The 16,399-nt window shown below is 39.7% G+C and overlaps 1 protein-coding gene across 18 annotated transcripts in view; it reads right to left on the minus strand.

The window, feature by feature from the left end:
- Positions 1-351: 351 nt before the first annotated feature.
- The window catches only part of DTNA (dystrobrevin alpha), a 401,494-nt gene continuing 385,446 nt past the window's right edge, over positions 352-16,399 (minus strand). For 8 of the 18 annotated variants that reach the window (XM_033178011.1, XM_033178022.1, XM_033178008.1 and 5 more), the window contains 5 exons: positions 14,394-14,483; positions 12,499-12,667; positions 10,039-10,171; positions 7,424-7,472; positions 352-4,419 (listed from right to left, as the gene is read on the minus strand). In XM_033178011.1, the coding sequence (XP_033033902.1) occupies positions 7,455-7,472; positions 10,039-10,171; positions 12,499-12,667; positions 14,394-14,483 (410 nt within the window). In that variant the 3' untranslated portion in view covers positions 352-4,419; positions 7,424-7,454. Of the gene's footprint in view, positions 4,420-7,423; positions 7,473-10,038; positions 10,172-12,498; positions 12,668-14,393; positions 14,484-16,399 lie in introns of those variants that run through there. The other 10 variants (XM_033177998.1, XM_033178002.1, XM_033177996.1 and 7 more) reach the window with 4 other exon arrangements.

Consider the following 16,399-nt stretch of genomic DNA (forward strand, 5'->3'; position numbering starts at 1 on the left):
TCCATCTGTGCATGCAAGATTTATATCTGTATGTGTTTGTTTTAAAGTTTTATTGAGGTATAATTGATATACAATAATCTGTACCTATTTAATATATACAATTGGATGAGTTTGGACATACATATACCTGGGAAACCATCACCACAATCAAGGTAATAGACATAGCCATCACCTCCAAAAGTTTTTGTGTGTCCCTTTGTGGTTTGTTTCTGAGAAAAGAACACTTAACATGTGGACTCTTGACACTCTCCTTGGATCTCTTAATTTGATTGCTGTTGCTGTCACCACATTGACCTCCTAGGCCTGCTGATCCTCCTTTATCACTAGCTCTAGAAAAAAAAACAAACCAAACACCACAAATTCATTTATTCAGTAATTCAACAAAAAAACCTTTGAGCACTAAATATTTGCAGAATACATGGCTAGATGCAGAGGATTCAAATAATTGAGTGAAGTCACATAAAGTGTTAATAACAGTGTGCGACACAAACATGAAATATGTTAGCTGTTAGAATTTCAAACTCACTTCCATATCAATTATAATCAGGATTTCCATAAACAGCAGAATAGTATTTCTATCAGATACCCGCAGATGCTAATAAAACAGTAGAATGGTTAAAAACCATGTGTCCCCCAAGGCAAGAGAAGGTGAGCTATTTTGCCTCAGTGGCTCAATATTCCATCAATGGGTCCCGCTTTAAACTGCAAGTACTTACCTGCCTTCCTTCTTTCAACAGACTGACTCCAGGTTGCTTTAGGAAAGATTCACTGAAACAAAGGAATAAAACACCCAAGATATAGTGTTTTTAAAAACATTTTTTAATGAAGAAATAATTCCACTCCAAAATATAGACACACAATTAAATAGTTTAATCACTTCAAAATATAACATGTCCCCAGGAGGTTCCAACACACACACATACACACAAAACAATACTTAACAGCAATACAAAAATCCATACAATAGTAGTATTTTTTTTACAATACCAATGAATATTGTGAAATCTTTAGTGTCTCTGAATTATTTCAAATGGTGTCAGATTGCAGTAGTCATAATTAAAAATGTCTTACAGTTAATTCGCCTCAAGATGTAACACTTCTGATTTTTTTTTCTCTTTTTGGTTCAAAAGTAAAAATGCCCTTTCTTCTAAGGACAGTGGAGTTCTCACTTGTGGCTCCTGGTGTGGAATCGAACCAAGGTGAATGCAGCAACCAAAGGTTGCTGGATTTACAAGATGTATCTAGAGTTAACAGCCAAGAACTAATAAGGGTGGACAAAGATGATCAAAATAAAAGCAGACATCATTGCTAAATTATGATGCAACAGTTTGGCTCATGCATATAAGAAAATACATAGTATATCACAACAAAGGCCACACACTCTTAATGCAATTCAGTTCACATTACTACTTACAAATGAACCTTCCCTGCCTTATAGGAGATCATTCGAGAATCCATTTTTCACAATCTCCAGCACAACTCCCTCTGACCAACCAAACTTACCCCAACTTCCGTCCTGACCAACCACAACTGTTTCCTGAATCCCATGCAGATTTCACCTTCCTCCCCTCCTCCATTAACATGGCGCTGTGGGGGAGGGTTGGCTGTGTTAGACCAGTGCTTATTAATAGGCTACCAGCTCTGATGGAGATGGATGTGCAATTCATTGTGGAACAAGAAAGAAACAACCCCCACAAGATGTAGTTGTATCTAATGGACACGACAAGTGAAACCTGCTGGGTTTGCACTTAGAACAGGCCCCAAAAGTAAATCTGGAGAGCCAAGGAAAGAAATCCACCAAAAAACACAAAACCCCAAAATAACACACGCCATTTTGTCTCGGTTACAGGACAGGGGTGCTTGAGTCTGGTCTCAGTGCTGACGTGGAGCTAAGAGAAAGAAAAGGTGGCTGGTTAGTCAGAAATTGGTCATTGGCGGCAGTTTCCAGAGTCCTTGCAATGGCTTTATATGATGGTATCAACAACCATGTGATGGAGTTGGTTGGCAATGAAATAGCTATGACAACGGGGAAGGTTATCAGCAGAACAGTTCAAATCTTAGACGAACATTTTGATGTAGAAACACAAAGAAACAACATATGCCAGCTCGGTCCAGTCAGTGGTGGAGTGCCACGTGCAGGATTTAAGTTCTGAGTTCAAGAACTACCTGGCTATGATTTCGAGCTGACAGCATTATAGGTAGCTGGGATGTAGTGGTTTTCAGTACTGAGTATGAGGCACCAGTGGCCACCTGCTCCATCTAGAGAGGTATGGGTTCACAGAGGATGGGCAGTGGAAAAGAGATGAACATTAAGACACCCCAACAAAACCCGCAATAAAAATCAATCTGTGCAAAGAAATCTGAGAACTGTGCAGTTGTGCCACTTTGGTGTCAGCCTGTGCTCAGGGACATTTTTCAGGCGGGTTCTCTGGAGAGATGTATGATTAAGTATGTCAAGGGACAGGATGGGCCTCTCACTAATGCCAATCGAGCACTTTATCCCCAAGGCAAGTGATTTGGTTTCAAAGGGCAGCCAAGGAGATGATGTCTGACCAAACGCAGACATGTGAACATCGTACAGCCACCCTCTGCAGAGGGGGCATGAAGATGTCAGGACTCGGCTGGGCATCCACCAACTACGAACTTTTTGTGTGGGTTTGGAGGTTTTTGCCAGTCCCAGAAGCAAAAGTGAATCACAGAAACTTTCTTGCTTATTCTGAATAAGGCCTTTTCAGAGACTTTATTATACGAACTTCATTCTAAAGCAGTAGTTCTCAACCTTTAGCGAGCATCAGAATCACCAAGAGGGTTGATTAAAACAGATTCCTGGACCCACCCCGAGCGCTTCTGATTCAGTAGGCCTGAGGTGGGACTTTAGAATTAGTATTTTGGAGACTTTCCTAAGTGTTGCAGATGCTGCTGGTCCGGGGGACACACTTTGAGAATTATTCTAAAATGTTCTCTCCTTTCTTTTAAAGGAGAGGCAGGAATTCCAGAGAAACTGCTAATTTAAGCCTAATGTGTTGAATATGTCGCAGGCTTTTAAAAAAAAATCAAATCTTGAAGCAATTAGAAGATTACTTTTTCATTTTCCCCAGAATTCCCAAAGGAGGTCTTTAGGGCCCTCTAAAGAGGGTCCTTAGAAAAGACTATCCCAGTCTTTTATCCTCTTGTCTTTGATAGTTCTGTTGCACTTCCGCTTTTCACTGAGTGCAAAATCCCAACTCAACCTAGAAGAGCCTGTCTCCTTTCACATGACCACAGAAGGCTACATGCAGAACACCAGGTGGCCAGCTAAGGCAATCAACATTCAGAAATAAAAGGAGAGCGAACGTTTGCAAGCGCACTTTAAGCCTGTACATTTAAAGCTGAAGGCCTCCAAACAACTTGATAGGGGAACTTGTGAACGAGCAGTGCTGTTAAAGACATGCTTCCTAAAGCCAAAACGAGAGGAACAAGACCATGGAAGAGCAGAGATAACTTTAGTCCGTTTGGGGATCTTATGGCACCTGTGGTTTATAAACAGCTTTAGTAACGAGTATTTCAAAACATAGTTCACAGTTTTTAAGAAGATCTGTGCTGATTTTTAAAAACTAGATTCTATATAATTTGAATGTTGCCTTTTTTGAATATGGTATCTATTTGGAAAAAAATATTTACACTAAATTCTATGGCTGATTTGTTAGAGTATCTTGAAAGAAAACAACCCCAAGTTGGAAAGAGGCCCCAAAGAATAGATTATTCCTGGTGTGTTTGGTTCAAGTCACTGCTCACAGAGACTTGGAGTCAACTACAGACCATGCAGGCCAAGGACCCTTCTTGGCTTCCAAGCTCTGAGTCTGTACACTCAGGAACCAAATTCTTCAGGGATAGTGAATGATTGCAAGTGGTTGTTTTATTCCAATTGCTGTGAAAAAAATGTACAGTGTATAATCAACTGTTTTGCTAAAATCCAAACAATTCAGAAATCAAACGTCTAGCTATAAACAGTATTAATATTGTCATTGTAAACTGAACAGGTTCAATATCATGTGCAAAGGTTTAAAATGCTTGTTAATACTGCCATTGTGTCTAACAGCAGCATGGGTTTTCAGCCTGTGTTTGTTTGCTTTTTAACCAGAGATGAACCATGTTACAGAGGATGTAGCTGATAAGTTAACTTTGAACAAAAGTCTTTTTTTTCCTTCTCGAAACACATACCTATACACTAAAAATCTTAGAACAAAAAGTTAGCTGCACTATAGTCATCAGAACACAACTTTAGGGGTGGGGGGATTGTCGGGAGCTGCTGGGTGTGGTGGCTCCTCTCTTCGGTGAGGCTGCTGCCAGGCTGCTGTCTTCCTCCTCTGTGTGGCCACAGGGCTCTCCATCATCACCAGTTTTCATGTTACTTTCATCATCTGTCTGACTATAGCTTGCCTGGGAATAAGGAATGTGTAATTTTTTTTAAAGATGCAAATTGTTTCTAAATTAGGGTTATGAAGCTTAGGATCCCTCCCTTTCCCCAATACAGAAGAAAGCACACATGCACGCACACACACACACACACACACACATGCACACACACACTCCTTTCCTATGACAATCAGGAATTAATGTCCTAGGACACTGTGTGCTATTGCATCTTCTGGAAGAGAGGACAGGAAGTCCTCTATGTGGATCTCTTTCTTAGTGGGTACCGGAGGCGTCTGGAGGGGAAAAGCAACACAAACAGAAATATTTGTGCTGTCCTTTGGACAAAGAGATAAAACCAGTGACCCATCATTAGGATGCCACGTTGGTTTTTAAAAAATCTACTGTGGATGGTCCAATCCTCTATCTTCCATTAGGATGTGAATGGCCAAGGAGAGTGGTGTACTATGTGGCCAGAGGATGTAACAGGGACAAATTCAGTACCTAAGTGGGCCAAAATTGAGTCTTGGAGGACCCTAAGCTGCGTGCCATTATGTATACTGTTTCTTCAGAAGTGGCTAGTTGAAAACCAATAAGCCGGGTTTTAAACTATTCACTCTTTTTAGTATTGTATGTTGATAAGTGCGTACTTATTTTCAAATAGGTCTAAAGCTCTTTTTGAGCAGATGTTGCACCTTCTGTGTCTCTGGCATCCACCTTCTGCCCCTTCCCCATGCAAGGCTCTCTCTGCCTTCGCGGATGACTAATGTCAGGCTGATGAACTGGCTTCAGACCCTTGGATAAGAGACACATATACTTTGGGATAATTTCTGGTCTTGCAGTATAGTCAGAAAGTCTAAACAGAAATATTTTAATAAAATAAACTGGTCTAAAATATACCTGTACTTCTTGGTTACATTAAGAAAGAGTACAATAGGAGAGAGCCAGCTGCTAAAATGAAAAGCCACTAGTTTTTGTAACATTCTATCAGGTTTTAAATGAATTTGCCTATGTAGCTGATTGAATGACAGGCTAGTTCTTGTTCAGAGTTCTGTGGAATTCCGGCTAGGTAGACTACAGGATGCAGTAAATGGCAAAGACTACAACTGTCTAATTTTTCAGTGCTAAATTTGCAACAAAAGATTTAAAAAATGGCCTAGGAACTTCTAGCGTACTGACATTTTTAGCTTTTAGGTACCAAATACTACTTTTTATCTGAGTTTAAGGCAAGCACATTTTATTAGACTTTCAAAAATATTTTTCTAAGAACTAGCTACTGGTGTTTAAATAATGTGCAGAACAACAATGATCAAATTGCTGAAGCTAAGAGAAAGAAAATGCTATTAAAGGAAAAGGCCTGCCCCTTGGGACTAAGTTTGTTATAACTGGAGTGAATATTTTCAGAAACAGCTCCTGGGAATTTTTTCGTTCTAGTTGTAATGAGTCAGGAGAGCATGTGGCGTGGCACTCTCAAATCCAAGAGAGGCAGAATAGAGAGTGGTCAACGAGCTCCTTCCTCACCACTCATAAAGTATATAATATGATCATAGCAATGACTCTGTGATTTTCACTTGCTTAATTTTAACCTGAGGACTGAGACAGGATGTCAGTAGCATTTGCACTAGCATGTATTCTTTCTTAATTAGTATGTCATTTAACAGATATTTGTTCCTTTTTCAAATTATTAATAGCAACCAGCATTGATAGCATTACTGTCCACTGCACTATAGACTTATGGGATTCCATGGTTGGGAAAGCGCAAATGTTTGGGCCAGTGCAGTCAGAATCCTTTGAGAGGTATATTCGCTTTGAACTATCATGGGGGTATCTAATTGGCTATTAACTGGAGCCAGAGAAAAAATCTAGACTTAGGGAACAGTGTGGCCCCCAGTGTGCCAAGTCATCACATGTAGCTGCGTCCTAGCCTTGTTTATAAAAGTAGAAGAGAGAGAAAGCCAGTTCTGGGTCCCAGTGTTTCCCGTACACTTAGGTAAACACTATGGCAGCTGCCAGGTGTTGAAGTGCTATAAAGCACTGAACACAGGAGCAGGCATACATGTGAATGTTCATAATAAGTGATAATGTGCCTTGCACTATGCCAAGCTCTTTAAAAACTATATCCCAGTGAGTAGGATATGGTTTTTAATATGGGCCTCTTCTGTGGTGATACATAATACCAGCCTCTTCTGTGAGGCTATTATGCAATATGTTGTATAGCGGAAACTGAGGCTAATACAGGTTTAATACTTTGCCCAAAGTTTTGCTGCTAGGATTTGGTGAAATCCATATTTGAAATGGGTCTATTAGAGTCTGGCGCCTAAGGTTCAGACCACTACAGCCAAGTGATTCTGCCAGTCCAGTGCTAATCTCTCTGCATTAAAAAACTACTGAGGATTCCCCACATATTTAGGTAGGGCTTTGGAGTGGTTTCACATGCCATGAAAATCATATTTTAAATTAATTTATATACTGCTGAATTCCACAATGGATTTGAATCAGGTATTCCAAAAACATACAGCTACAGAATTTTTCCTCTGTTTGGGCTCTTTTGTTCTTTTTAATAATGCATGGCTTTTCTTTCACTCATTGAGACACACACATTTGATCTCTTGAGCCCCAGGTATAGTGTGACTAGTAAGCTGGCCCATCTCTAGAGGTACTGACTTTTCCTTTTCAAGTGCTAGAGTGGCTACAAACTCTGATATTGTCATGGATTGGTGATGTGACAAACTTATTGGTAAGTTTCATAGCCACAGAGGATTACTGGAACATCTCTAGGTTTAGAAGTTTTGTGCCAATTTTCCTAGCTAATAGAGTAAGAAGTCAACTCCCAAGGATGTCTGGCAAATCTCCACTAGTTTATAATGAAACACTCCATAGACTGAGATGATTCTTTGATATCAGCAGGGAAGGAGGGTATTTTATCACATAGAAAGAAATGACTACGAGAAATGATTGTGAATTTACATTACAAGTTATCAGAATTGAGTGTATAGTGGCTATATTTCCTCCTAAATAAGACGGTACTTACTTGAGAGGAGTGTGATAAAAGGATATTGCATTCAACCTTGCAAGCTGACCTGTGGGTGACAAAGGACACAAACGAGAAAGGTGACACGTCAAGTCTGTGATGCAGTCAAGCTGGTGAATTATTTGGCAGGAAGCCATGCGCAAAGACACAGAGAGAGAGTCTATTGAATGAGAGTAGCATTCCAATCCATTCAACAACCATATGCTCACAGAGCATTCAAGGAAAACCACTTTGACATCCTCCAGGGCGTATGTTTTGAGTGGAGATACACAGGCCTGTTATATTCTCCCAGCCTCTTCCCTGTCCTTTTCTTAGAAGTCATGAGGCATGGAAAAGAAAGGAGAGGGAGAGGGAGCTTAATATTTACGAGCGATGGTAAAACCTCCAGTTGAATCTTAAGTCATTAGTAGAAATTCCCTTCATTTTACACATAGAAGGTTACATTTTTAATTCATTCAAATGAATAAAAATCTAATATTTTATATGGAATAGTGTAAGCCTGCCTCCCTTAAAGAAAAAAAAAAAAAACCTAGAATTTCAGTTAACTGCTGCCACTGAAATACAGAAAGTGACATGAGCTCAAAGAGGGAGGCCTAATAGACGCTTCTAATAGCATGAACCAGAACACGGGTTACTTAGTCACATTTTTCTTTCTTTCTTTCTATACAGCAGAGCCTAATGAGATATGTGTAGGAATGCCAACCCTCAGAGTTCCCAGAGATGCCCTGGCAGTTTCATTCCAGGCTGGTTTCCTTCTGTGGAGGAACCATGGAAGGCGCCAGGAAAACTGCACTCTCCACGGTTTGCAATCAGGCAACTTTGCTTCTGAAGCGTGGGAGCATGGCTCTACATATATAGTCACTCATGTTTTTCTTTTCCCCTCTTTCTTTGGTATGGCTAGACCAACATTTTAGTTGCTTCTGAAATGTGGTTGTTAAACTGAAAAGGCAAATGGAACATTCCAAAGAGGCAAAACTTTGTTTTTATATTGCTGGGATGGAATTGGTGGGCTTCCGTTTGTCTCCTGCTACAATCTTCTTGGAAAAATATTTCAAGGCTTTATCTATAGACATATGAGAAATAGGAGATAACTTATTCTTTCTGCTTCTCTCTCTCTTTTTTTTTTTTCAAAGTAAGAGAGGCCACTGCTGCCCTAATAATATCCTGAAAGGCTGGGTATGGTGGCTTATGCTTTGTAATCCCAACACTTTGGGAGGCCGGGGTGGGAGGACTGCTTGAGACCAGAAGTTAAATACCAGCTTGGACAACATGGTGGACCCTGTCTCCACAACAAATAAAAACATTAGCCAGGTGTGGTGGTGTGCACCTGTAGTCCCAGCTACAGGAGGCTGAGGTGGGAGGACCACTTGTGCTCCGGAGTTCGAGGCTGCATAAGCTATGATCGTGCCTGGGCAACAGAATGAGACCCTGTCTCAAAAAGAAAAAACAAAAACAAAAACAAAACAAAACAAAACAAACAGAAAACAAAGAGCAAAAGAATGTGCAGAAAACTTGTCTGGCCATTCGATAGAAAGTCTGACAGGATAAAATAACCAATGAGGCCCAGGAAAAAGCTGGTCTCAACCAGGCAAACATCCCTGAAATACCAGAACCCCAAGCAAACGCCTGTGAATTAAAGGGAAAAGGAACACATCAGGAAGACAAACAAGGCAATAGAATGATCTCCACGGGGAAATGCATGGCTTTTAGGATGAGTCGCTGGTTACATTTATTCCCAATTGTATATGTCATGTTCAGTGAATTTTCAGGTGGCTAACATACTCCAGTACATCTGAAAATCTGTCCGTCCACACCTTGCTGAACACAGGCCTGCAGTTCCCCCAACATTTCTCCATGAGGTTTGCCATTCTCCTACTTACACTTGGCATGAGGTGGGCAATGAGGAAGGCTGAGGGCAAATAATTCAAGGGAGGTGGTGGGTTTTATGCTTATTCAATTTTCTTGTGCCCTGCTCTTTGCATCTATTTAAAAATAATTATGAGAAAAAGCATCTTTCTTAATGGGCCTGAGTTTGGACTGTTAGTTATCATGTTTTTTTCCAATATAAGAAGGCCACTTATCACTTTCTATGGTGGAATTTAAAAGAATACATGGTGAGTGACAGTTATAAGAAGTGGGTGCAGTGGCTCACACTTGTAATCCCAGCACTTTGGGAGGCTGAGGTGGGCGGATCACGAGGTCAGGAGTTCGAGACCAGCCTGGCCAATGTGGTGAAACCTCGTCTCTACTAAAAAATACAGAAATTAGCTGGGCATAGTGATGCACACCTGTAGTCCCAGCAACTGGGGAGGCTGAGGCAGGAGAACTGCTTAAACCAGGGAGGCAGAGGTTGCAGTGAGCCAAGATCACACCACTGCACTCCAGCCTGGGTGACAGAGTGAAACTCTGTCTCAAAAAAAAAAAAAAAAAAAAAAAAAGAAGCATTTACTATTTGTACTGTCTAGAAGACATGGATTAAGGAGTAAAATCAGCATATTTTGGAAAGGGAGGGTGGAAGGAAGGAGAAGGCCTCGATTCTGCAAGTCATGTCAAACACCCAGCTACCAAGGGATTGAGGCAGAAGAGGTGGGGTGGGTGGGCCTGGATCCCGGTACCTGATAGGCTTCATCCTGCAGTTTCTGTTTCAGGTATTCCTCCATCTTGAGCTCATTCTCCAGCTGCCGGACAGAGTCATTTTCATAGTTTTCATCCTCAGGCCGCACATAGGGATCTGCATCCTCCGTAACCCTGAGAATAAACCACAGATGACATTTTAGAGTGAATCTTAAAAGAGAATTACAAGTGGGATTCGTGTGTGAGCTATAGTTTATTGGCACCTTTATTTCTCCTTAGTTCTCCAAGTCACTTGCATGTCTTCTTTAGTAATACCTAAAGAAAAACTTGGAAAAATTTTGGAGGTTGGAAGCAATATATGATCAAGGTATTTTCATACACAATTTTTTTATGGCAGTTGTGGTCATAGGTCATCTCTCTTTTCCTAGGGTTTACTGAAATGGGTTGGCTCTTTAAATGTTCTATAATTTTCAAAATGGCAAACATCTTTTGAGGGGATACAAAGTTTTCCCAATCTGAGGGCTCTTTTTATTCTTCTTCAGAATAGAACCCAAGATCGCTTTCTGTATGGAGAGTGAGCCCTCTAGTGAAGTAATTCTTAAGGACATTTGGTTTTAATTTAATCTCTTTTGTGTTACCCACACATGCACATACACATATGAATGCACACCACATTCATGCCTTATTTTTATAGAATTAAGTCTTAGAATATCAGCTAGTCGATGCCAGGAGGGCTACTAACCCATAACTCTTGATCTTGGCTCTAAATCTGAAAAAAAAAGCATTTTAATTATCCAATTCCACTCTGAAATAAATAGTTAAAAATGACTTCATTCCCTAATGTAGGACTCTGTCTCCATCTTTTCATCCTAGACTATGCAAAGCTCTTCATGGGGCTGGACATAAGCTTGCTACCTAAATCAGAGGACTAAAAGATTCTCAGGGTAAAACACAAGGACATGTTTAGACAATAGAGATATTAAATTATTCCCTAAAATGAAATAAGTGGTCAAGAAGAAGTTTCTAGGCTGGAACTTGAACGTCGTTGTTCGTGTTTATTTATAGCTGTACAACATGTTCTGGTTATTTTTGGAGGTTTGGGGCCAGCCTAAATGGGTCTGCCTCTGCCTCTGTTAACTTTCCTTCCCTAACTCCTGAGTCACATGTTGGTAGCTGGTACTGCTACTGAGCATACCAGGGCTAGCAGATTAGGGTGGCCTCAACAGTCTTGGACTTTAGAATTGGGACAAGGAAATTCTAGCTAACTGCCATATAAATGCTTAATAATAAAAAGTCAAATAGATATGCATTTACCAGACAAAGCAGATGACAACTAATTCACTATTTTGAATAACAAATCCAACAATTCTAGAATACAGAAGAAAGGACAAGAAAGCAAACTCTATTAAGCAGCAGCGTACTGCCATGTTAAGTCCCATTATAATGGTTTTGTTTTGATCCTATTCTCTCTGCTGCTTCACAGCTGACTCTCAGACCACACCTCTTGATAATTCTCCATGATTACTGATGGTTTATTCACTGCTTGGATTGGGAGCCAAACACCAGAAAGGCCTCTGGTTAGTTTCTTCTCTGAGTCTTTAATATGGCCAGTTTATTTTTATACACTAGTCTGAAGTACTTTTCGTATTAAGCAACACCACCCTTCTGTAGTATTTTTAGCGTTCAGACACTCCCTCCCCCAGCTTTTGGGTCAGCGTTTGCCCACGTTTCCCGTAACTCCATGAACCATGGTCTCCTAATGGGCCACTTTCTTCCCTTCTTTGGTTTTCCTTCTTTCCCTTCCAAGTTGGGCTCTGCAGCTCTGTCCCAGCTTTGCCTTTGTTTCTCAGCTTTGGTTTTCTCTGCTGATTACTTTGAGCTGATCCAGGGTCACAGAAAGTCTAGTGGGGACGTCACTGATACTGCTGGTTTCTGACAAGCTCCAGAATTGGGTGGAAACTTTCGCAAATAAGTCTTTAGAGGGTCAGATTTATACATATTCAACAAGTCAACCAAACTGGATTTCTTTATAATGAGATTTTATACATGTACTTATTTCAATTCCAAATATTTATATGATGTTGTTTACACCAATTCTGAACAGAGACCTCTCCAATGTCATGGTATCCTCTAAGTGCAAATACAATAAGTTCAGAAGATAGGATGATTTATCTCCTGAAGTAGTCTGAGTCCTAAAAGGGTGGCAGCAGTTTTTTAATACTATTTTGTATAGAACTAGCACTGTGCCTTGGGCAAGGCAGGCTCTTCAGAGGCACTGGTTGGTTTAGGTTATTGATAACTCTCTGGAAATTGTAAGAGGGGAGATATTAAAATGCCGAATTTAAATGTAGCACCATTCTGTATCTCTGGCAGAAAAGAAAACTATGTCACCCCTTTTGAAGGTTAAAAAAAACCCCTAAACAGTTATGCTTTTACTTTCTTATTGCCTCCTGTGGATTGTTTTGTTACTGAGAAAATGCCTCCAAGCGGAAGATACTCACATGTCGCCATGCATGGTACTTGTGGTAGCTCCACTGTGAATATACCCAGGTTTTCGGGCATGGATTTGCGCTAGAAAAGCCTTTTCAGAGGTTGGTGAGGGAACAAGATCCTCAAACTGAGTCCGTGCAAATTCAGAATCCACATTACTCTCTGTTTCACTCCCAACCTCTAGCAGATACAATTGAAGAAATAAAGAATGACTTGTTAGATTTTTTATGACCTGCAAATAAAGGATCAGGCTTAACAAATCAACCTGTGCTGTGTAAAATGTTAACCAGTTATCATATTTTAATCAAGTACATTTTTATTTTTTCAAAATAAGAATTGATATTGACATGAATGACTATAAAATCAGTTGGTATACAGCATTTTTTAAATCTCAGAAATGTGACGAGGAATTTTTGCCATCTTAGTAACTGATTTAACTTTTTAAAACTTGTGGTTTTTCCCTTCTGTAAGAGTCTTAACTAAAATTGTTACTTTTGCTTAATATTACACTAATTTAAGAAATATGAGTTAAAACCTAAACCTAACCATAAAGTATTCACCTAAAATGCCGAAAATATGAACTTAAAATATGAAGTGAACCCTATCACTTAATACTTTAAAGAATTATGAGTATAAACTAACAGTACTTAAGACTTCTACACCAAGGATAACTTTATACTCATCATTTGCTAGGGCGGTGGCTACCTGCCATTAATCATGATGTATTAACTACTATCATTTAATTCTGTTTGGTAATCTTAAATTAGCAGCAACAATTTTCAATTGAGAGGCTTTAAGAAAGTTAAGTCCAGGATTTTTTTAATACTGAAGTTTTATTTCTCATAGCTGTTGTAATCTCAACCATAAGACCATAGTCTTGCCAGACAAATCTCTTGCTAGGTCGGCCTTAAGGAATAGATGGAGCTGTATTAGTAACTGGTGGGATATTTATTTGCATATTCATACTGCTAAAGTTTTGAACACTCTTTGTAGTATTAGGAGGATAAAAAGTCTCCTTAAATTTTATGCTATTTATTTCTGGGCAGATCTATCTTCAGGGAGATTGCAAAGGTAAATTTCAATTTGAAATTCAAATTCAAATGATCAGGCATTCTAAATGAATGAAACCTAAATAGATAAGGGCTGGAAATCCCAGCACTTTGGGAGGCTGAAGCAGGATGATCATTTGAGCCCAGGAATTCAAGACCAGCAAGACCCCATCTCAAAAAATAAATAAATAAAACATTTGACCCTATAAAATAACTTTAGCATCATGTTGTTTTAGGTCACCATAGATGTGAACAGTGCCTGTCTTTGGATTCCAGAATTATAGGTCAGTTTGAATATTTTTCGTTGTTCTTTTCTGCCTTTTTCAAACTTTCTACATTGAGTATGTATTAATAGTCTTTTAATAAGCAAAATATAAACATTACTTTAAAAATCTGAATAGGCCAGGCATAGTGGCTCACACACTTTGGGAGGAAAAGGCAGGAGGTTCACTTGAGGCCAGGAGTTTGAGACCAGCCTGGGAAACATAGCAAAGACTCTGTCTCTATGAAAACAAACAAACAACATTAGCCAGGTGTGCTGGTATGTGCTTGTAGTCCCAGCTACTAGGGAGGCTCAGGTGGGAGGATTGCTTGAGCCCAAGTGTTTGACATGCCAGTGAGCTATGATGGTGCCACTGCACTTCAGCCTGGCAACACAGAGAGATGCTATCTCAAAAAACAAAACAAAAATTAAAAAAAAACAAAAAACCTCAAATCTGAATGGACCAACAGAATACCACGTAGAGCTTTAAACAATCTTTTGATATTAGACAATGAGCAGATCTCTAGGAGAGGCCCCTAGCACTTATGGAGCCCTCCATGATGAGCAGATAAATGAAAGGGAAGCAAGAGCTCACCAGAATTCAGCTCTTTCACAAGAGAGGACATAGTGTTAGTGATGGAATCCGCAGCCACTAGCAAGTCATTCCTTAAATTTCTTCTCGAACCTTCAGGGAAGAAAAAATAATTTAAAAAACCAAAGCCTTCCTTTTATCCTACATTTTTATGTTGTTTGTTTATCTTTCCCATTAATAACCTAAAGCAAGAAAACTTCTAAGACTTCTCCTTTTCAGAAGCGCTTTGGTGCCTTTCTGGAAAAAACAACAACAGCAACAAAACACCGCTTAGGGCAGTGGGTCCTGCGGCAAGAAGACATGGCTCATGATGGAGCTTCATATATTATTTGTCCAAATGGGGACAATTTTGAAAGTGAAAGAGAGCAGTATGAATCAGACTGGCTGACCTGGCAAAACTGGGATGGTCCCAGGTAAACCAGTGTGTGTGGTCACTTTTCTTAAGAGTAATCCTGGCTGGGCGTGGTGGCTCATGCCTGTAATCCCAGCACTTTGGGAGGCCGAGGTGGGCAGATCATGAGGTCAGGAGATCGAGACCATCCTGGCTAACACGGTGAAACCCCGACTCTACTAAAAATACAAAAAAATTAGCTGGGCGTGGTGGCAGGCGCCTGTAGTCCCAGCTACTCGGGAGGCTGAGGCAGGAGAATGGTGTGAACCCCGGGAGGCGGCACTTGCAGTAAGCCGAGATTGCGCCACTGCACTCCAGCCTGGGCAACAGAGCAAGACTCCGTCTCAAAAAAAAAAAAAAAAAAAAGAAAGAATAATCCACACAGATGAAAAGTCAGGTTTGCCAGGAGAGCTGTGCCTTCCTAGCTGCTGTTACTGTTCTTGCCCTTACCTGGTGGCTGAGCACTTTTGATTCTGGTCTCTACTAGGACATGAGCTGTCTCCTATGAGGGCTCCCGGAGCTCTTCCTGCCAGTATAAGTACCACTTGGGAATGGGAAACCCACATGCACTGAATGCCCCCAGAGTGTGAGAAAGGGGTGAGGATTCTTGTTTCTTCTGCCAAGATATGGGCAGATGCATGTCTGATACTACGAATTGGAACTTCGACTGTGTTTCTTAATGGCAGAGAATGATTATTATTTTGTTTCAGGCACACTAAGGCTTAAATGGATGCTTGTGATCCAGCCTGGGAGTAGAGAAAGTAAAACGAGATAATTACCATAACATCTTTGAGAAAAAAATGGTTCAAGATTCCAAATACCTAACTTACAAATGAACTTAGGTGGCATGAACTCTTTATAAGTTAAAGGCTACCTACAGGCCACATTTCATTCTGTCATTTTTCAGAAAGTAATACTAAATACAATAATAAATATGTTTAAATTTAAAAAATCACAGTAGTTAAGTAAAACATTTATTATAATGGAATCACAAATTGATTTAAAATATAGTAACTTTCTTTAAAATATGATTTAGAGAAGGGATATTTTTCTTTCTAAAAATTAAAATAAAAAAAGTTATTTTGTGAATTACATTTTTAAAAACTCTTGAGTTATGTTCAGTGCCTAGAAGAAAAAGTTCTAATATAGATCCTTCCTTTTCCCTCATCAGAGAGTAGAGAGTTCATCATTCTCTCTCACTGAAGTGTGTTAAGATTTTATCACCCCTCCACATGGATGAGAGTACCTGTTTCCTTGCACTCTTGCTATCCCTGGATATTATGATGTTTCAGAACACTTTTTAAATCTTCTAGGCAAAAAGCGATACTTATTACAATTTATATTTCTACAATTATATCAGAGGTTGAACATCTTTTCATATATTTATTGGCAGTTTCTCTTTGTTCTTCTGTCTGTCCGTATCTTTCACCTGTTTTTGTTTTGGTGGTGGCTTTTCTTTCCGATCTCTACATGATTTTTGTATAACTGAAATTATGAAACTTGATTGACACATATGCTGGAAATGGTTTCCTCAAGACTGTTTTCTGTCTTTTAACTTTGTTTATGATCTCCTTTGCCTTAAAACCCATAGTCAAACACGTCTCTCTTTTCCTTAGAT

Source organism: Trachypithecus francoisi, unplaced genomic scaffold (assembly GCF_009764315.1).
Source record: "Trachypithecus francoisi isolate TF-2019V2 unplaced genomic scaffold, Tfra_2.0 Lachesis_group19, whole genome shotgun sequence".
Taxonomy (NCBI): domain Eukaryota; kingdom Metazoa; phylum Chordata; class Mammalia; order Primates; family Cercopithecidae; genus Trachypithecus; species Trachypithecus francoisi.